Raw genomic sequence first — 22,502 nt, 5'->3', positions numbered from 1 at the left:
ATGTATTCATGTACACATGAAAGTTCTTTAGCGGTCACTGGAGCCCACCTTTACTATGGAGGTGACCAATCCCTCTCAATCAATCACGGTAAAGCTTTGGTGCCTTGTAGAGACTCGCAATAGTTAACCACCGACCCAGGTTCCACGGAGTTCCATTAATTGTCTCTGAGAAATCTGGGAACTCACTCTAACGTGGCCACAAGGCAATGAGGAGGATGAGGGTTTGCAAGATCCACCAATGATCCATTCAACCAGAATTTAAGGGTTCAGTTTAAATGGGGCCTAAAAGCTGTCAGAGGCAGGTTTAAGCTCCCCGGCTTCAGGCAGGCACAAACGTGACTAATGCCCTTTCCAATCCTAGGCTATTTAGGTCCAATCTATCACAGAGCCTCGCATGATAAAGCCAGGAGTGGTCTCCATCAGACCTTTCCCAGTTTTTATCATTTTCCCTCAGCTTTTTTCCAACTTGCCTGTGCACACCAGCAAGAGGGTGGAAAGAGTGACAGAGCCTTTGAGGCTTCTTTGATACATTTTAAAATTTCCAGTCTAAAACTATATGTAGTTATACAGGAAGTGTTGAAAGTACACAGCAGGATGATTCACTTTGTCAAACATCGACAAACTTCTATTTCAAATTCTGACTCTTCTGCTGTGTATTTCTGACAATTGTCTGTCATTCCTGTCTCTCTGCTTATTTGTGCGTCTACATCTCTGGCTTTCTCCATACATTCGCATGTGTGACCCCGCCCCCACCCGCCCACAAGCATTTTGTATACAATGTCTCACTCTAATTATCTGCCCATCTCTGCAGCCTTGTTTGTGGTCATGAGTCGACCACAAACTGTCTCTTTGATCATCTACTGCCTTCAGCTTCTTTTCTCAAACTTGTCCCTTTTTCCTCATTAATCATTTCCCTTTCTTTCTTTCACTCATTTCTCTTTATTGCTGTCTGTACTCTTTCTGCCCTTCCAGACATAGGCCATGCACCAGCAAAACCACTGCATAAGTTCTGAAACTCTGCTTCCATATCATAACCTGCAACAAGTCCCACTCACCCGTTATCCCTCTGGCCTTTGGCCTATATTATTCCCAGTGCACTAACACCCATGTTTTAAAATTCCCACACAAGTGTTCAAAACCCACCCTATATTTGCGGCTTCCCCGAGCCCTACGAACCTCTGGGAACTCTGCATTTCATTAACTCTGGCCCCTTGTGCATGTCCCAATTCTTTTGTCCCAACAATGCCCCTGGAAACCAATCCCTGATCCCCTCTGTCTCTACCAGTTTATTTTAGATCCTCTTTATAATCTACCACTTGAACCAAGCTTTTAGTCAGCCAAGCTAATATCACCTTCTTTGGTTCTGTGTCACATTTTGTTTGACTACGTTCTTGCACCTATAAAAATGAAATCTGTGTTCTCTCTAGTGTCCTGGGTGGATCATGATTTTGGTGGCTTTGCCAAATCATAGACATTTGCAGCACAGAAGGAGGCCAATTGGCCCATTGTGCCTGCGCTGGCTCTTTGCTAGACCAAACCAAAATATATCATACAGCCCTGCTTTCCCGTGGTAAGCATTCTTTATCTCCAATGGGATGATTTCCAAAACTTTATAAGAACAGCAGATTTTGGAATTATCCGTACTGATGCTCAAATCTCACGAAATCTGACAGGAGATAAAGGCTCCACGTTCTCCTGTTTTTGAGTGTGTCTTCTGGGTTGTATGGTGCAGACAGGGGTGGGACAAACCTGCGTTGCTTCTGTGTATTCAGTATGAAAGGAAATGCTACACCACAGCAACGACTCTGTAAAGCAATTTGAGCCTCAACATCCGAGAAAAACACCTCAAATTGCGTTCATGCTGCACAACAACTCAGAGAAGAAGCAAACACAGCAAGTTGCAGCAATATAGGGCTCTTCATGCTGCCCTTTAACATATCACATCACACCACACACTACCACAGTATAGCTGCCCACTAACTTGGATGTAGTGTTGACGATCTGCGGGAGGAAAAAATTAAAAAGATTGTTTAGTTTTCAAATCATACTGCAGTGCATTACACTCCAGAATAACCCAATCTGTCGTGACTCACTATCTGCTGAGGAACGAGTTTCCCCATTTAGTCCACCTCCACCCCTTCAGAGGGAAGCTGATCAAGTTTCACTGCAATACATCCGTGGAGTCTGGATTCTATAGGATGAATATGGTACAGCATTGAAGTCAAGGATGGAGTTCCTCTTTGTGTGTGGCTGCACCAACAGATCTGTGATTGGACCTGGTAAAACCAACCCTCTAGCCACCAGGTGTGAACTCACTTTTCACTTTGCAAAACTACCAGTTATCAAACACCACAAAGGGCACTAGGATCCATTAGCAACGTGGACCCGAATGAGCTGCAGGCCTATCCAGGACTAAGGTACACCACTTACAGGACCGAGGTACATAGCATACCCAATAGACCAGGTACCTACCATGACCCTTAAATAGAAATGACAAGATCATTTACAGTGGGGGATTCAGAACCAACCTATTGAAAACCACGAACCAAGGATGAGAGAAGCATAGAGAGGCAGCATACAGACTGTCATGGATCGTATTGAATTTACTTTCTTTATCATTACTCGAGATGACTATGGTCCACACCATGATTCTGGAGGTCGCTCCGATTCAGTTTGCCGTTACTCCAGTAACAGCCAGTTTTGAATTTATCAGCCTCTTCCATTGGGTGAATAAGTTCTAAATCCATTTGTGAAGGAGCCAATGGTCCCACTGCATCCAGTCGCATTCAGATCTCCAGGGGAGATGCCTCTGTCCACTTCACTAATTCTTGGCAAGTGATTGAATTCATCCCTATGAAAAGCCCATCCATATTGGAATCCAAGTGCATTGTGCCACCATTGCTACAGACACCAAGCTGAAATGTAAGAGACAATCCTCAACACCAAGGAAAGGAGAATAGTGCCCCTTGACTAAATGCCAGGCAAGGCCCAGACCGCGGCAGCAGTTGTTCATCTCCAGAGTCAGCACTCAATGGTACCAGCCAGCAACAAGACGATTACAGCTGGGGGAATGACTTTCAGCACAGCTTTTGTTGATTTTGGATCAATCTGTGCCAGAGTACAGCGACTGAAGGCAGCTCAGCTGAAAATTGCATTGCTGCATTACTTCAATGTGGCTACGACAGGCTAATAATCAATGCTGGCATTCTTGTGGCGCAGTGAGTAGCATCCCTACCACTGAGCCATGAAGCTCTGGGTTCAAGTCCACCCCAGGCCATGGAAGGGGCATTTATGGTGTGGACAAGAAGGTTTTTGTCAACCAGTATATCCTTCCGATAGAACAATGGCAAGTGTCGTCTTCGTTTCAAGGGACTGAATGTGAGAGAGAGAGGGAGAGAGAGAGAGAAGGGGGAAGTACCTCTTGTGACATGGGTTAGGTACTGCGCCATCATAGCCGCTCATCTTTTTTTTTAAAAAAGGCCCATTGGGATTTTCAGGTCTTCTTTTAGTTTGAAATCCCAAAAGCAGCAGTTACAATGGAGACTCTGAAATACAGATTAATAACAGTTTCTCCCTCTATTATCTCTCTCTCTCCAACTCTTGTACACACTTAGATGGACAACAAAGAGAAACAGGGTACTAAATCACAAATATTAAATCTTTAATGCAACATGCAATGCTTTCTAGACCAATACTGTTATAAAACATCAGTTGCTCTTAAAGAATTGTCGACAATTATTCACAACATTGAGTGTGATTTGGAGTCAGTTGCTTTTTCCACAGCTACACGTGCGCTCCCTTTCATTCGCCCCTTCCCCCACACTCTTCACGTCTCAAATGTTTCTCAGCTGGGTTGGGGAAGGCTAAAGTATTTTGCGTGTTCATTGGTGTCAGTCTGAAGGAAACTGGACTCCAGCCTCACTCAGCTCCAGTTACGCTTGCAGCTGCTCGGAGTGCTGCCGTATTTGGATGTAAAATGTGGAGATGCTTAGTAGGCACAACCTTTGCAGAGAAATGTGGTGACCATTCTAGGCAAAGTAGTAATAGATCCTAGAAGGAAAGGTATGGCTTCCATCTTAAATGAACCATTGTCAGATTGCAGTACTGGGTGACTCTTACATCCTCAATGCTCTTACAAAAATACTGCCCAACTTATGGGGAAAATCATCTTTCTAAATCTCTTCTTCAGATACCCAGACATTGGCCATATTTGTTATGGTGACTTGGGGAGGGATTGTAGTGGGTGAGTAACGCGGAAATGCAGGTATCCCGAATTTAACAGCAGGACCTCAGTTGTGTTGCTTTGTCTCCATTTTCCACCTGGCCACTTTAAGAGGCCTGCTGGCTGTCAAGTGGGAAGACTGAGCTGGTAGGGAGCAGATAGAAGTGATGGTGGAGGGTTTGCGGGCGGAGAGATTGGGCTAGGGAGCAGTGGCGGCTGCAAACTTCAAATTAGCTCAAGTGCCAGAGCAGGCACTCTTTCTCATCCTGGTGCAAGCAGTGCTGGAAAGACACTTACCTAATGACTCCAACTTTTCTGGCCTCCCTTTAGCTGTCAGGTTTCCCAAGCCCTGGAAAACCCAGCCAACAACTGTTAAAAGCCTTCTTCAAATTTCAGACACGCAACCACATTAACATATTTAAATTACCTTTCACCTCTCGCGAGTAGTTTAGCCGCCAACAAGCCTCTGTCAAAACTGGAAGTGGATACATTGAAAGCAGGGTTCTAATTTTTGAAATTTTAATCCCTGGCCCTATCCTTCATGGGGGTTAAAACTCCATCCAATCTGCAGACAAGAGTAAGCGGGAGGGTGCAGGAGAGGCTGCAATTGGTTTATGATCCCGGCAAGGCTGAGAAGCCCCTGCTGATTTTAACAACAGAGCAATGCTGTTGGAGCTTGCTGCATGCAAATTGGCTGCTGCATGTCCTACATATCAAAAGTACTTTATAGGCTGTGAGGTTATGAAAGCCGTGATATGAATTTACTCATATATATCATGGTTCATGCTAAATGGCATAATAAACTCTTCAGACATTCACACAAATGATCTCAAATGAACTCACTGAATGGCATTATAACCACAAAGTGATGCAGGAGCTCAAATGCGATCCACTCAGTCAAGGATTACAGACGAGACAAAACACTAATATACAAAATAAAATGATCCTCAGCAACCGGAATTGGAGTCCAGCCAGACTCAGGCTCTCTTTCACTACACTGCACTCCAGCATTCGTCCAGCTTTCAGAGATGCCTCTTTCATCCCAAGGCCATATGGTGCTGGTCCTTGTGTCACTCTACACTGTCACCATCTCTGGCCCACCCACCTAAAATGGCACCTCGCCCCCAAACGGGGGCGCTGATTGGGAATTCGCCCAATGGTGGGGAAAATGCTGCCCATAACCACCACGCTACTGACTTCAGATCAAAGACTATATTTACACAAGAGTTGTTGGATCTGTGTGAACCAGTTTGACTTTGCATCAGTGTCACACTCAATAGTGAAATGGGCCATTTGCTCTAGGTGAAAGGAGCCTAAACCCAAGCCCCTGACTACACACCAACTGAACGACAGTTATTAATACTGTCATCTAACTATCCCCAGACTCCACAAGAAGCCAAGATGGGCATCCATTGATAATAAAAAGGGTGGGGTGGGGGGAAGGGGAGAATCTTTAAACTGTCCCAGGGATTAAGGAGAAGCATTAGCTCCACTGGACTCAGTACACCATAACTTCTGGATTATTCCAGGAACCGCAAATAAGAATCTGCTGACCATTTGCACACTAGACAGTTATCTGTAAGTGTAAACACATGATCATCGGTTGACAGAGCCCCCAAACTGCTTTCCAATGTAGTTGTACTCCCTCCTCTTGGATGTGCTCCTCTCTAGCTGGTGGCTCTTAATCGGTCATTCAGTTTAATAGCTGCAGAGATAGTGCAATACTCCAGAAACCAATGGCCGCCATCACCTGCTTGGAAACCTACACTTAAACACCCAGCACCAATCCAACCCCTCTGGTTGGTAGTGGGTAAACACAGTGAAGGTACCGATCAGCTATGATGTATTGAATGGCAGAACAGGCTTGAGGGATTGAATGGACTCCTCCTGTTCCTATGTCCTATAGGGTGGGCAGTTGGTCACTTTTCCATGTCTGGTCAGATGCTTCAGAATTCTCCAGTGCTCTCTGAGGTCTAAGAGGCACCTGCACCTAGGAGCCGCATGATGTGGGTAGCAAGGGTAAGCATGCCAGCTTCAATGAACTGCTACTTTTGATAAGCAATCACCGGTACCAGTTGAGCAAATAAAACCAGAGACAACTACTCGGCAAGGGGCTGGGAGTTAGAAACTGCTCACCAGGCTGCTTAGCGAAGGGCAACTTGGAGTTCTTTAAAAACCAAGTCCATTTAAAGCTATAAACTTAGCAGGCATGTGGCAAGCTATCCACCATGTACTTAGTTGTTTAATACTTACCCTCGGAAGAGTCCACCTGCAGAGGCCCTGCCTCGCTCGTCATCCTTCTGGGCTGTTGCCCTGACCATTTCTTCAATAGTCTCTTTAGAATACAGACCCATGGGACTGTTGTACTGCCCACGGTGGCTGCAGCTAGGTGTCGCACTTTCAGTACCAGTTACATCATAAACCCTTGCTGGTGCCCGAGCAAGGCTGACCCCTCTTTGAGGTGAAAGGTCGGAAGTCAGAGAAGCAGCTGGAGAAAACATCGAAGTGGTCATGGAAGATGTCTGCCTGAGAGATGCTGCCAATTCCGAGCGATGAGACAAACTGCTATCCCTTGTGCTGAGGTAATCAGAGGACATCCCATTAGCTGTGAGCATGCTATCAGTAGCCCAAGCGGTTTTACTGAGCTGGTGCTCAGGACTTGACATCAGTTTTCCGCTCAGACAGCTAGTGCCGATTCCTGAAGCTGGCTCCTGCAGCAACACACACCCGAGCACAGAACAAAAGGCAAAATAAAATCACAGATCACATGCAAACACACAGCACATCACTGATCAAAGCTAAAGAATATAATTAGTGGGCCCAAATTATCCAGCATTCATTGATGACACCAGTCACTTGACTAAAGAGTGTCTTTCGCACCAGGTGATGAGCTACATCAGCCAGAGCAGTCATTTTAGTCTGCAAAAAGCTAACTGGAAATGTCTCAAACTGGAAATTGGGCTCCAAAATTCTGATGTTGAAGTGAGCACGTGCTCTTTATGGAGATTATCGGCTAATAACATTTCCAATGAACAACTCCTTCTCCAAGTAATGTCCTGAATTATTCGAGGGTTGCCGAACCACGGATTATGCAATGATTTTACTGCAGGGTAGGGCAAGGAGGAAGGCGGAGGCCCCAGGTCTACCACAGCTGGAATGGGGTTCAAACCTCACATTGGTGGCCTTATTCTGAATCACACGCTAGTTGTCTAGCAATTGAACCAATATCCTCTTCAACCCCCCACCCGTAAATGAACTTGCATCAATTATGAGTCAACATTTAAACCCATGGGTGATGATCCCACCACCAGCTCTGTTTAAACTCTACCATTCCTTGCCTGAATGCTGCTTTGCCCATCTTATCTTACTGACTCCATGACTGCAAATACAAAAGCAAAATAATCTGAAAGTAGGTTCTGACAAAGGGTCTTTGTCCTGAAATTCTGTTTCCCTACCACAGATGCTAGATGAGCTGTTGAGAAGTTCTGGCATTTTCTGATTTTATTTATTCTATGACACTATAATCTTGGATTTGGGGAAAGGTCGTAATCCAACAAAGGCAGAAATGATGCCCTTATATAAACAGAGAAATGGTGAAATTTTAGGAAACAGAACATAAGTCAAGCTAGCCTAGTCTTCCAAACCACCCATGTAGTTTCCTTACTGTCATTCTGGAACCTGTAAACTTACATCTTTCCTAATAGAAATTCAACTAGTCCTTTAACAAAAAACTGTTCCATTACTCAGCTTAGAATTTTGAATAACATCTCATTTTTGCTGAAAAATATTTCCCAAATTTCTCGCTTTTCCTTCAACACCGTAGCTTAAACTGTCAACAAGAGTCCTTGAATCCCGTGAACCAACACAACATTGCCGGATCAACATTCTCCCCACTCATGTAAATCTCAAGACATTCATCGAATCCTACATCATCTTCTTCTTCTTCAGAGTCATATCTCAGGCTGGACAACCTTTCCTCAGAACTCAGACCGCTCACTTCAAGAGCTAGCTTCACAGCCTTCCTTTGAACTCCCTTCAGTAAGTCTACATCTTTCCTACAACATGACCAGAACTGTGCACCGTATTCTATGAGGTTCCTTCAAATCCAGATGCAGCTTCAACATCATCTTAGACTGAATAGTAATATTTGCTTTCTTTACTACTTCTTAACAGTAAACAGAGTTTTCATGACCTCACCACCAGAACCTCTAAATCGCTTTCCTGCTTTTCCCTCAAGCACTTTACCATACAACACACACTCTAGATTCTTGTTTCTTCTATGTAGATTCATTGACCTTACATGTGTTGAATCCTACCTGCCACCTCTCCACCCACTCCCTGACTATTCCATTATACACTCCAATTTCTGGGAAGTTACAACCGACTTGAGAGAAGGCTTCCTTGATACTGGAGATTGTTTATACTCCTACCCAGAGTGATTCCTGTTCCATTCAGGGACTCTGTCTGACTACAAATTGGATGTAAAGGAAAGTTGGAATGATTTCTTTGAAGGAATACCACTGAAGGTCTCGTGTATTTTGTCTACTAGATGAAGTGAATTCCTAACGTCCGATCTAATCCAAACCCATCTCAGCTCTTGGCTCAACCTGCAGGAAAACACAGAGGCTTGGAGAAGCTGTAGCCAAGTTGTGGTTCCTTCTTAAGGTCTGTGCGGTCACCTCACAGTTTAAGTTGAGAAGGTTCATCAACCCATGGGAAGGCAGGACATTGCAGCAATTCATTTGAACCCAGTTCCTTCTCCTGCTCCCAGTTTATTCCTTTCCCTCCTAGAGGTGCTGATCTTTGGGGGCTGGGACCTAGTTTCCATAGGCAGTGGTTATGACCCACTAGCTCATTCAAGAGCCCATTCTTCATCTGAGAGGCTAGGCGTTGGTTGGTGATGCAACTGTGAAGGATATGACAGTCAGTCATCACCGAATAATCCCCATACGCAAAAATTCACTGGATGACACTCAGGAGCCTTGGTTTTAGAACCCTCCTGGCCAGAGGTAGCACTAGGGCAGTTGGAGTATCTCAACTGTTGCCCAAGTTGAAATCAGCCCATGAACATTCTAAACTGAATGAGGAAGAAGTTTACACAGCATTTACACATGGAACATGTAATGATGCCAGTTCTGCTTTGCCCATGTGCCGTATCAATGTGGAGCCTTAAAGTGAGACTTAGGGGACAAGATGTCAGCTCAGATGCTGTCATATTGTAAATCAGCAGCTAATGGGAAATGTCTGGCTATTTGGGCTGTATGGAAGCATCTGATGCAGAACGATGATGGGTCAATGCAGATCTACAGTACTGAGCCATTCCACCACATGCAGACTTGCCAAGGCTTACAAAGTGACCAGTTGTTTTGAGGACTGTGATGGGAAGTTTGGGAATGTTTATGATGCTGTGAAGTTTGTTCTGGAAACGCTGAATCACTCCAGCTGCACAGCTTGGACTGGGGACATCAGAACAAGTTAATTTGGGAAATCCTGATGGAAAGTGAGCGAGGTGGATTATGTTGTTAGTGTTTGTCAGCACTGCTGACTGGAGGAATTACTAAACCTGGACAAGAATCATCCATGGGTTTATAATTCTCCCAGCCACATACTGATGTTAATCCACCTCCCTCACACATGGTATCTCCTCCCATTCAGTGTTACTTTATTTGTACTAATGCTCGTGCAGAGGAGCTGCAGCGTCAGATTAAGAACCTCCAATTTTGCATGCATGTCTGTGCCCGTGTGATTGTGTGTGTGTGTATTAATAAGCTGTGGCAGAGGTCTTGTTAAATATGAAAGGATTAAGGGATTACTGCAATAGTCTGGCACTGGTAAAGAGTCAAATTGGATTTCCACCAGTCTGTACCTTCAACTCAGAACTGCTCAGGCAAAAATAACATTAAAATGTACTGTTAGATTTTTAAGGGAGATCTGTCAATAATGTTTGTGTTTTATTAAATGTTGTCCAGCACCTCCCTCATGCTGGAATGGTAAAAAAAGGTGTTGGAGCGTAAGATTGTGACGTTAGTGAAAATGCCCTTTGTCATATCATTGTGCCGGTACGGTGCCAACTGAGAGTGTTAAGACCTTTAAGGTCAGCACAGTGTTGAGGGAAAACAATGTTTGTAAACAGTTGGGGATTGGGGGTTTGGTGGGGGTGGGGTGCCATTATTTTGCAAAACATAAGGCCCAATGGAATGGATGGTCACTTGTGTGAGGTGTAATTATGCAGCATGACTCCATTGCCACATGCTCTCTTCAAAGTAATGGCCTTTAATTTGTAGGAAATAGTAACTATAAAGTGGACCGTCTACTCCTTTTATACAGCTGTGAACAGGAGTAGCATCCATCAGTTAAACCGACAGCAAAGGGTCAAAACTGTTCCCAAAATCCCTGGAAAAGAATGCAATCTCTCTGAAGGCCCAGCTTAAAAAGAGACACAAAATTACCAAGCATCTAAGCCCAAGAAAAGCACCTCTGATGAATATTCCTCGATTCCCTTCATCCTGTGTTTGTATGCTAGTCGGAATATGTGTTCACAAGCAGTAGTTGACTGAATAGTCAGTTATTCAACTCAGTAAAGCGATCAGTTTATAAGAGGTGCCACTGGAAGAGTGAGTTTCGGGAACTCATTTGTTTGCTCTGCAGTTGAAGAAACAGAGGTTAGAGTATGGTTTTTAGATGTCTCGGGTGAAATACAAGTTGGGTGAGAAGCATCAAGTGAATGCTCAGGAATTCACTGGAAGAAAACAAGTTATTACTGTGCCAGTCCCAAGCGAGAAGCCTTTGGGCGGAATCATCCCAGATTTGCACTAAGTGCGGTAGTGGGCAGGTAAAATGACGTTTTACCTGCCGGCCGTAATGGTGGGTTTTCCCGCTGTATCATCCCAAACCCACCACATTAGTTATGCATTAGTGGGAAACATACTATTTCCATGGCGGGCAGGCTCTCGTTCACCCACCACGCCATCACTTCACCCCTTCAGCACGCTGGACGCCATATTTAAAGTCTAGCCGCGCATACGCCTCTCAGTACTTCCAGCCCAGCAATGCTGCAAGACATGGCCCTGAACAGCAAAAAAACTGCAGCCCCAAGGTTCAATGACGCGTCCTTCGAGTGCCTTTTGGATGCAGTGGAGGCCCACCATGATGTCCTCTACACACGCTCTGGCCGCAGGATGGGCAGCAGCCTCACTAATCCGGCTTGGGAGGTAGCGGTAGCAGTGGTCAGCGCCAACGCCCTTCAAAAGAGGACAGCCACCCAGTGCCAAAAGAGGACAGGTAATCTCCTCCGTTCCACCAGGGTAAGTCACTCTTCACATCACTCTCAACTTACACACACACACACACAAACCTATCACACATCCACAGTTCAAGGGACATCGTCATTCACACTCTCCCACACACCTTCATTGTCCTCAGCCCGTCCATGGGACCACACACCACCCACACATGACAGGCCTGGCAGGTGTCCTGCTTACACTCTCTCTATCTCTATTCATGCATGACAAGCTGGCACACAAGAGGGAGAGGTCACAGACCGGTGGAGAAATGTCTGAAAACAGAGCCATCCAGCTGGCTGGCAAGGATCCGGACGGTTCCTGTGCTGACAGTGGGGTCGGCAGTGCTGTACCAAGTGATGACTCAGCAGTGCAACATCCATCAGACACAACCATGCTGTGACTGATGTGTCCTGTTTCACAGGCCACTGTCTAGCACTAATTATCTCCCCTTGCTTCTGCAGGCTCATCTGGGAAACAGCCAGCAGAGTCCATGACCCAGGGCCTCCAATCAAACCCCAAAGAAACTTCTGAAGAGGAATCTGGAAGCACCCTTCTCGAAGTCCTGTCACAGCGCTCACCCACACCCTCCACCAGCACAAGAGACAGACACCTCGGTGGGACCTAGCTTTACAGTAGCTTCGGGATCACAATCTGGTGAACATATTTCACTGTCTGATCCGCAGCAGGCAGCGGCAGGAACTTCCCAGGTGTCCGACACTCGGGGGACTTCTGGAGGCCAGAAATTTGCTGAGTCCGAGTCAGATGACAAGTCTCTGGATTTGGTCATGTCACAGTTGCTGGAATTACAAAGGCAAGCTCGGCAACATCAGGAAGGGATGTTTGCTGCACTCCTCAGATTGCAAGGCATGATGGAGGAGTCCGTCCGTCTTTAGGCTGAGGTGATAGCGTCGGCATGCCAACACACTGAGGTCAACATCGGTAGGATGGCGGCTGCCATGGAGACCTTGGTCCAAGATGTCGCTCCTGCACTGCTGCGCAGGCTCAACTCCTTCGCTGATGCCATAGTTGGCCTCCAACTGTATTGTATGCGAAAGGGGTGCGGCGCAGCTCGGTCTCACTCCAGCTACCCCTTCTCCTGAAGCAGTCAGCCAGGGACCCTTGGGCACCCATAGGGAGGAGGATCAGCAGGTGTACCCCCTGGGGCCATGCATCTAGGTGATTCCGGGACCGTCCGGCCCATCCGAGTGCCCTTTTCCTGTGACCTTAGCAGCTCCAGCTCCACAGGCAGAGGAGGGTGCCACTGCCACACAGCAGGACCCAAAAGCAGGCCGGGGCCCTCCAAGTCTCGGCTTTCCAGAGGATGCCCGCCAAGGTCATCACAGACAGGTCGTAACAGTCAGCAGGCTGCCTCCACCTCCGCTGTGGATGCCCTGGGAGCACCAAGACGTAGCAGCAGGGTTAGGAAAGTTAAGAAGATGTAGTTGCATAGCCTGGGCATGGGTGTTAACCACTTGTACATACTGTTCACTATTGTCAATAAACTCCCAAGAATGTCTCCCTGCCTATGGCTCCTTGTTCTGATGAGCAGTGTTCGTGTCACTCAGATATGAAACCTTTCTGCACAAGATAAAGACAGGTGTCTCAGTCCAAGGCCTCTCCCCCTTCTTTGTGCAGCCTTTAGACCGAAGTGATAGTCTGGTCTCACACTCCATGGAAACATTTCTGATGCCTGTACCTTGACAGTGCTCGTCATTGCTGCCAGAATGTCATGGGCAGGTGTCACATAGTTCCGTCATTCTCCGTGTGTGTTCTCAGTATCTTTAAGATGTGGCTGGACCCATCTCTTCAGTATCTGTGACTAGTGATGCTGTGCTCCTGAATGGGTCAGGTGCTGAAGCCAGACAAAGGATCAAATGCTTTTAAAGTTTCATGGCTACGTCTCCATGCTATGACCCTGATCACGGAGCGCAAGCGAGTTGCCCTCGGCCAGGCAGGAGTCAGACATTCTCAGAGGCTATGTGAAGATCTATGGAGTATCCTCACTGCATGTCATCATCATCCTCCTGCAATTGAGCGACTATTAGGGCCTCCACTGCATCTCCATGACAAGAGCATTATCGTAGAGGGTATGTGCGCTGCCATTAGCCAGACTGGAGTCAAACGTTCATAGATGCAATGCGAGGATCTATGGTGCCTCCTCACTGCATGTTGATATTATCCCCCACAAATCTAGCAGCTATGAGGGCCTCCCGAGCACCTGCCTCATCTGGCCAGTGCGAGGGCCTCATCCCTGTCATCTTAGCCTTTGAGGACCTCTTCACCCTCATCCCAGTCGGTGTCCTCCTCATCGGAGGAAGCCTCCAGCTCCTCTATCTCCTCCTCAGTCAGCTCCTCTCCTTGATGCAGTGCCAGGTTGTAAAGGGCGCAGCAGGCAATGATGATGTGTGACACCCTCTGTGGACTATATTGCAGGGCTCCACCAGCCCGGTCCAGACACCGGAACCTCATCTTCAGCATCCCGATGGTTTGCTCCACCAAGCTGCAAGTTGAAGCATGAGCCTCATTATATTATACCTTCACTCAGCTGCAGTCTGAGGCTGCCACATAGTTGTCATCAGCCACGTCGTCTGCGGGTAGCCCTTGTCCCTGAGGAGCCGTCCCTGCAGCCTCTGTTGACCCTGGAAGACGTCAGAGATCTGTGACCGACTGAGAATGTAGGAGTCATGGACACTCCCTGGAAATCGTGTGCAGACCTGCAGGATGCATTTGTGGTGGTTGCACACCAGCTACACGCGAATGGAATCCCTTGCAGTTGACATTGTTGACCACGTGTTGCGACAGAGATCTGAGCACCACATGAGTGCAGTTGATGGCACCCTGCACCTGTGGGAAATCCGAGATCTCAGAAAATCCAATCGCTCTTGTATCCTAGCTGTCGTGGTCCCTGGCAAAATGCACAAAGTGCTCCTCATTGGAAGCATCCTCGCGAAGATGGCATCTATAACCTCATTTGTGGGTGAAGGCTTGTGATATCCTACAGAGGTCAACTGTGGAGCCCTGAAAAGGAGTCACTGGCGTAGAAATTGAGTGCCGTGGTGACTTTCACAGCCAGTGGCAGTGGATGCCCTCCATGTCCCTGTGGCACCAAACCCTGCAGTAGCTGGCAGATATGACCGATCAGTTCGCTAGACATGTGCGGTCTTCAGCGACACTGGTTCTTGGTTATCTGCAGGCTAGATCCTGGGTCTAGCTAGGCGCCGACCAGCAATGGCTCATGCGCTCTTTTCTCAATTGTCTTCTCTCTCTCTACGCTACGAGGCCTACAGCTAGTTCACCAGGCCCCATGATCCTGATGTACTCCTCCTGCAGGATGCAAGAGAGAGACGCATGGGTTAGTATGGGTGCACTAAGAACCTGTCTTGGTAAGTCTGAAGGCCCCTTAAAGCATCCAGAGAGTGCTGGCCACCACTTGGATGGTCAGAGATTAGTGCGCTGCATGGCTGCCCAAAACTCCACCCACCTCCGTCCCACTCCACCTGACCGATTGGCAGCAGCTTTGCCCATTGGACTGCATGCTTTGCTCTCAGCTCAGGCACAGGCATTCTCCTAACCCGCACTGCAAAACTGCACTGTTAACTTGAACCATGGGGGAGACGGGTCCAAACTGGGATGATGACATCGCAAGTGATTGCTCCACGGCCAGCTTTAGCGAGGAGATTGTACAATTTGCCCAGTCGTCCAACCGTTCTGCAGTACACTAAAACACTCATTATTTGAAGTCTGTGCCCGAGGGGTGAAAAGCTCTGGAGCACTTGATAGCACTTTGATGCCTCTGCATTGCTCGAGTGGGCAGAGAAGCTAGAGGTCCGACTCCAATCATATCAATTTGGCTGCACCTGAACTGTCTCAGCTGCAGATACTTAATACAAGGTTTCCCTTAATGCATGGCCGCTTCTCTCACCCACCCCACCCCCAGCCCCTGCACATGCTTGTGTGCTACCTTCAACCGCAGGCCAGCCCTTGCCCTGTTCCCTCCCCCTCGCCCCTGAGTCACCTCAACTGCAGGGCAGCCCTTCACCCTCCACCCCTCCAATGCGTCTCAACCACAGGGCAGCTCTTGCCTCTCCACCCACAGTGCACCTCAACCGCAGGGCAGCCCTTGTCCCCCCCTCTCCCCCACAACGTGTCTCAACCGCAGGGGAGCCTTTGCCCCCCCCCCCACCCCCCCCCTCCCCCTCCAATGCACCTCAACCACAGGGCAGCCTTTGCCCCCACTAATGTACCTCAACCGCAGGGCAGTCCTTGCCCTCCTGCAATGCACCTTAACGGCAGGGCAGTCCTTAACTCCCCCCCCCCCCCCCCCCCCACAACATGCCTCAACTGCAGGATAGCCCTCACACACCCCCCCCATATTGTCCGCTCATGCCACAGAACGTGCCTGATGCCAGCAGGCACAGATGATTCCACCCTTTGTGTCAAGCTAGTGGTAACTCTTCACTGTTTTGTGTGTCTGTAAAGATATTGCTGTGGTAAAAGAATAGTGGGAATTTGAATGGTCTTCTTGTGTTTGTATTGAGATCTTTCCAGCCTTTTTGTCTGGTGTTACTTTTCTTGCTTTTTTAAATGTTTTATTCTTTGTATTGAAAAGTTCATTAGTAGACTCCTATGGATTTGTTCAGTAACTTTCCTCCACAGTTTCTAAAAAAGTTAGGATCTATCAAGCCAGGTTTCACTCTGGGATCTGCCTTGTCCAGTATTAACAGCAGCTGGGATTGTAACAAAGCGCATTGGGAGAATATCCGCACAAAGCATCACTTTGCTGGGAGGACATTTGCTAGGCGGATGGTGTTCCATCCTTCAGTGCTTCCAAGCAATGGGGCTGGATTCACCGAGAAGGTTATATATTAAAGCAGCTGGAGGCACAGGTCCAAGACAGTGAATCTTCAGGTGGCAACTTTTTCTGTTGCACTAAGAAAATGTTATTGCACAAAGCAGACAGACTATTTTAATGTTAATCATTTAACTTCTTTTTTTCTCCAAACACTCCAGTTCTTCCCCTCCTTGTATGAGGTATTAACTCTTTTATTGTTCACAGTTCCACGGGAGTCAATTGCCCTCACATGCAAGCCTTGATGGTACATACTGGCAAACTGTCTAACTGTGGAAAGCATTGTAACTGAGCACCATAATCAACTGGTGTCCACATGCAGACTGTGTAGCCATCAGGTACGAAGAGCCTGGCAAATTTCTCCTCCACTAACTGTCTGCAGATAACTGTCGCACCATGATTTTTCTATTTGTTCTTGGGATGTGAGCGTCGCTGGAAAGACCTGCCTTTATTGCCCTAATTGTCCTTAGGAAGTTGGTGGTGAGCCACCTTCTTGAACCGCTACAGTTCATCTGTTGTAGGTACACCCACAGTGCTGTTAGGGAAGGAGTTCCAGGATTTTGACCCAGCAACGGTGAAGGAATAGTGATATATTTCCAAGTCAGGATGGTGTGTGTCTTGCAGGTGGTGGTGTTCCCATACGTTTGCTGCCTTTGTCTTTCTAGGTGGTAAAGGTCGCAGGTTTGGAAGATGCTATTGAAGGAGTACAGTCAGATGACTCAACCAAATCAAACTTGGGATCTGCGACTCAGAGATAGTGATCCTTGCGCCATCACCGATTGTCGCAATATAATTTCTCATCGTTTCTGCTGAATGTTAACTACTTCAGGGTGGCAGATTTCAGGATGTTCATTCCTGTCATTTACACAATAATTATTGAAAACACAAATGTCTTCATAGTTGGTTGCTTAAGTTAATTAGCTAATTTAGTAACGTTGATTAGGAACCTAGTTTAAGGGTGTCACATTCCTGACAGTGTTTAGCGAACAGGCCTTCACTGATAAGAGTCGAGACAACAACATAAATCACATGAAAACATATCTTGTCCCTTCCAAATAAAATGAAGTCACTAGCAGTGCCTATGGTTAACAGACAGTCCGTGTAAGGCAAGTGAAGAGAGCAGATTTTTCCATCATATAAACTTGTCCTCTTTTCCATCTTCCTTTCTTTGAATCTTCTCCATGCCGGTGTGATTGGCATGACTTCTGGGTGAAATGTTGTTACCAATGACTGTCACATTTTGCGCAGGAATGCGCCTCCACAAGGCACGGATATATGCTCTACGCAAGATGTTCATGTCCTCAGTGTTATCAAAAGTCAAAGAGACAATTATACAAGAGTGGATATAAGCGAGTGAGAGTATATTAACTGCAGAGCCAACATCGACTGTGGCACTGCCCTTACCTTTTGATGAGGGATAACTGGCATGGGAGAGTCCATACGAAGAGATGCAGTTGGCACCGGGCCTGGGCGTCTTGATCTGAAAGAACAAAATAATTTTTTCTTAAGAATATTTTTAAAACTATGAATAGTTCCTCCTGCTGCAGCTAGATAAGCTTGGACCAGCCTTTTTAAAGGGTTTCTCCCAGACAATTGCTAGAGTCAGGTTCTGGCTCCCATTTTCACTCTCCTGCCATAAGGAAATTCCTCGAACTGTCCTGTGGTGGCATGGCTGAAATCCATTATAACCTGAAAACAATGTGTGTTCTCGCAAGATAAACAGTACTGCACCTATAATGAGCAAGTGATTAAAACAGAGGCAGACCTAATGTTATATGACAGCCCTTGGATGAATACAAGGGATGAACAGTGTGAAGGCTTTGGACACCATCTCATACCTCAGGTGAGAAGAAATTCATCCCTAAACTGCAACCCACAAAACAATCCAAGCTGCATTTCATCTCTCCAACTCTTCATTAATCAAGTTAGCAGGACATCAGCCCAGATCAGAATTCTAACCCCAACCCCAACCCAAGCATGCTTATAGTCCCCATTATTCTGCATCCCCACTGAGCAAGATCTCCGGCCTCAACCCCTTTTCATATCTAATCAAGATTTCAAAGCCACACTCCCCCACTGCCCAACCCCCTACACCCCACCCAAATTGCTGCATTTCCAGTTCCTATATACTGGTTGATAATTCTTTCTTCCTCCCTCCCCTCTGTTGGTTGCAGTTGGCACTCAGAGGCTACCCCTATCAAATTCCCCTTTAACAGTGACCTCCCCAAACTACATTTTACATGCATAGCAACTCACACCTATCAAATTTTTGTTGTCTGATAGCTCTCTGTACCATGCTTCAATTCTCCCATCCTGGTGACTTTAACTCCCTTTCCTCACCCCCACCCTAACTTGTGGCTTGTAGATGGTGGACAGGCTTTGGGGAGTCGGGAGTCAGGAGGCATTCCCAGCCTCTGACCTACTCTTGTAGCCACAGTATTTATATGGCTGGTCCAAGAGATTTAAGTCTTTGGAGATTTAAGCCACTTGCACCATGACCAACATTAGTGATCCAATCCCAAAAACTAATCGTGCTCTCAATGATGTTCCTTTAATTCCTGCCTAAGTCAACCTTTTCCAACACTACTCTGCTGCCCATGTGGGAATTGAGACTGAGATGACAACACAAGGGAAGATAAGTGGAGGAATTAGTGATGAATGGAAGAAGTAATTAAGAAAAGCACCTAGTTACTTGTCAATGATAGCTTTAACTCATTCAGCTGTGGCTCAGTTCGTAGCACCCTCGCCTTTGAATCAGAGGGTTGTGGGTTCATGTCCCACTCCCGGAAACCAAGAACTGTGATTGTACTTGAAAGAGTTGCAATCTGTGACTGTTGATAACTCGAAAGAGTTTCCCCTTGCTGCAGTCAAGTGGCTGCTTTAGGTAATTCTGTGACACCCCAGTCTCAACAAGGAAGCCATACTCAGATCATTGGTTGGGATCAAAGCACTGCAGTCTGAGTCTCTGACCTGGAATCCTGCCCAGCTGATTCCTACTCCCATTTCTTATTTTCCTTCCAAAATACTATATGCTATGATAACCACATGTCATCAAGATCAAAGCCCCCAGTATGTAGTCACTGTTTCTTTGAGGCCTGCATTCAAGGTCTAGTGTTCTAGCAAGAGAGGATTGACATATCTTTATTAATACACTGTCTCAAGCCCAGTCAACTGGGAGATTGAAATAATTCATGGTGGGTGAGGTGAAGAAAAATGCCCAAAAAAACAGACCCAACTGAAAAAAACCCAGCTCAGAACATACAGGTTTCTGAAAATATCTCTCAATACATTAATAGATGGAGAAACCCAGAGTTTGGTACAGGGGAACCCTCTCTCCTTTATTCAGTTACATCCTCAATGTAAACAGGGCCATAGCTGGGGAATGGAGTGTTTCTAGGAGGCTGGTGTGAGGCTAAATTGTTTCAAGATTGTTGGTGGGGACCCAGTATTGGAGCTGCCCCCTCGGCCCTGTCCTCAGAGTGTGGGTGCTGTTGCAGGATGGAGTGCGGTGAAATGTGGGATTATTCCCCATTCCTGTGATTGGCCCCACCTACTGTTGCACACCAAACTCTTTCCTGTCAATCCTAAAATCACTGTTTGGTTCCACTGGGTGTTGCTTTGTTCATTGACTGATTTGATCTCCTCCCTTTATTCACAGAACTTGAAGCAGCTCCTTTCCAGGTGAGTTCCTTTCAGTTATACAGTGCCTGCTGCTGATAGGGAACCTTCACCTGTATCTGGGAGAAGAGTGAAAGTAGAGTCACAGCTGGGAAGTCTTCCTAGATAAGGTGCCTTCAAATGGTGGGGATTGAGTGATGTTTAACTGTGATTTGAGGGATTATTGGCACAGACAACCTGTGGGAAATGGGAGATTTTACATGCACACTAACGACACCCAGTTTGACCTCACCACCACCTCTCCCCATCCCACTAATGACACCCAGTTCGATCTCACTACCACCTCTCCCCATCCTTCCATGGTCTCAGATTCATTGCTCTGGGCAATATCCAGAATTGGATGAGCTGAAAGTTGTCCAATTAAATACTGGGCAGATTGAAGCCATTGTTTTCAGATCCCACCACAAACTCCATTTTCTTGGCATTGAAATCCCTCCAACTCCACAAGAACACAAAAAAATAGGAACAGGAGTAGACCATTTGGTCCTTCGAGCCTGCTACGCCATTCAATATGATCATGGCTGATCTGAATGTGGCCTTAACTCCACTTTCCTGTCTGGCCCCCAAACCCTTGACTCCCATTGTTCATTAAAAATATGTCTAATTCAGTCTTGAATATATTCAGTGACCCAGCCTCCACTGATCTTGGGGGAAGAGAATTCCACAGATTAACAACCCTCAAAAAATTTCTCCACATCTCTAACTTAACATGGGAGACCCTTTATTTTTAAACTGTGCCCTCTACTTCTATACTCCCCAGCAAGGGGAAACATCCTCTCAGCATCCACCATGCGAAGCCTCCCTCAGGATCTTATGTTTCAATAAGATCACCTCTCATTCTTCTAAACTCCAATGGATACAGGCCCAGCCTCCACAATTTTCCCTCATAAGATAATTCTTTCATCCCAGAAATCAGTCAAGTGAACCTTCTCTGAACTGCTTCTAATACAATTATATCCTCTCTTAAGTGAGGAGACCAAAATTGTACACAGTACTCCAGATGCGGTCTCACTAAGACACTATAGCTGCAGTGAAATTTCCCTACTTGTATACTCGATTCCCCTTGCAATGAATGGCAACATTCCATTTGCCTTCCTAATCACTTGCTGTATCTGGATACTAACTTTTTGTGACGTGGTAGAGGCAGGTTCAATCGAGGCATTCAAAAATGATCTAGACTGTTATTTGAAAAGGAAGCACGTACAGGGTTATGGGGAGAAGGCAGCAAAGTGCACAAAGTGAAATGCTCATTCAGAGAGCTGGTGCAGACACAATAGGCTGAATGGCTTCCTTCTGCGCTGTACCAATTCTGTGATATGGTTTCAATGTGTCTGAACTCGCCGCAGTTTATTATAACTGGCAATGTACAAAGGTCATGATGGATATAATAGATAAAGCCCAGCAAAACCTGCAGTGCGCAGCTAGTAAATAGGATCAATTAATTCCAGTTAATTTGGCAGCCAATGGTGTGATACAAGCTGCTGCCCAAATTCCACAGGGATTTACAGTTCAATTATAAACATGTCCTTATAAGGGAAGGAAGGAACTAAAAAGAAGTAAGAAGACAGAGAGGGAAAGCAAAAAATAAAAAGGAAAGCAAATCCGGGCTCATAGGATTCGTAGCTCATGTTGAGCTCTCGCTTATATCACAGATGTAGGGCAGGAGGTTCTGAAGGATTTAGAACTGTTACTCTTTGAGAGAGATCAAGAGCTTGTTATTATGCTGTCAGTTTAGCTCAGTTGCTAGCTGCCTAGCTCCGAGTCAGAGGGCTGGGTTTTTCCCTGTGAGCTTCACAACCTCGCTGGTCAGGCTCAGATGAGGGCCAGAAGCTCGCAGAAGTGTGGGGAACAGTCACCCGGCATTTTCCCTGGAATTGGCCAATTAGCGGCTAGAGGGTGTGCTCACCATCCAACTGAGGACAGGGGGAGGGCTCTTGAAGCTGCAGGGCCAATCAGAGGCCTTCCCGTCTGAAAGCAGCAGCAGCAGGAGAAGACCATGGCGGTTAAATGACGGAGAAGGTGACCCAAAATGGAGGTGTCCCATCTCCAATTTCTTTAAAATTAAAGCTAAAAAGACGACTTTTGCAGCCATGCCACCACTCTTGTGGCCTGGGGAACACTTCTACATGGCGGTCCGTGGGCCACTGCTGAACCCAGGCAGGTGGGGAGAGTCTCAAAGCCTGCCTAGAGTGCTAGCCCCGTACTCCTCTATCAGGAGGCAGCCTCCAGCTAAACTATCCCCTGCCACCTGTGGGAACCTGGAAAATCCCAGTTGACCTCCAACAATTAGCTTTAAGTGGCCATTAATAGGCACAATTGGCTACCCACTGCTTGCGGGCAGGTAGTCCTTCCACATTCCCATCCCAGCTCCAGGAGAACGGCCTGGGGCCACGGAGCGAGGGAACCGCCATGTTAGTGCTGACGCCTCCCCACCCCTTCATCCCCAGCAGCTCCATTCCCAGCCCAGACA

The 22,502-nt window shown here is 46.7% G+C and overlaps 1 protein-coding gene across 10 annotated transcripts in view; it reads right to left on the bottom strand.

Moving 5' to 3' along the window:
- LOC144668522 (LIM domain-binding protein 3-like) overlaps positions 1–22,502 on the bottom strand; it is a 173,055-nt gene that overhangs the window by 89,755 nt on the left and 60,798 nt on the right. For 5 of the 10 annotated variants that reach the window (XM_078530628.1, XM_078530631.1, XM_078530629.1 and 2 more), the window contains exons 4-5: positions 17,759–17,834; positions 6,476–6,933 (exon numbers count right to left, since the gene is read on the bottom strand). In XM_078530628.1, the coding sequence (XP_078386754.1) occupies positions 6,476–6,933; positions 17,759–17,834 (534 nt within the window). Of the gene's footprint in view, positions 1–1,981; positions 2,002–6,475; positions 6,934–17,758; positions 17,835–22,502 lie in introns of all 10 variants that reach the window. The other 5 variants (XM_078530632.1, XM_078530633.1, XM_078530636.1 and 2 more) reach the window with 1 other exon arrangement.

The sequence above is a fragment of the Cetorhinus maximus genome, chromosome 27 (assembly GCF_964194155.1).
Source record: "Cetorhinus maximus chromosome 27, sCetMax3.hap1.1, whole genome shotgun sequence".
In the NCBI taxonomy this organism is placed as follows: domain Eukaryota; kingdom Metazoa; phylum Chordata; class Chondrichthyes; order Lamniformes; family Cetorhinidae; genus Cetorhinus; species Cetorhinus maximus.
This window is presented reverse-complemented; position numbering and strand designations above follow the sequence as displayed.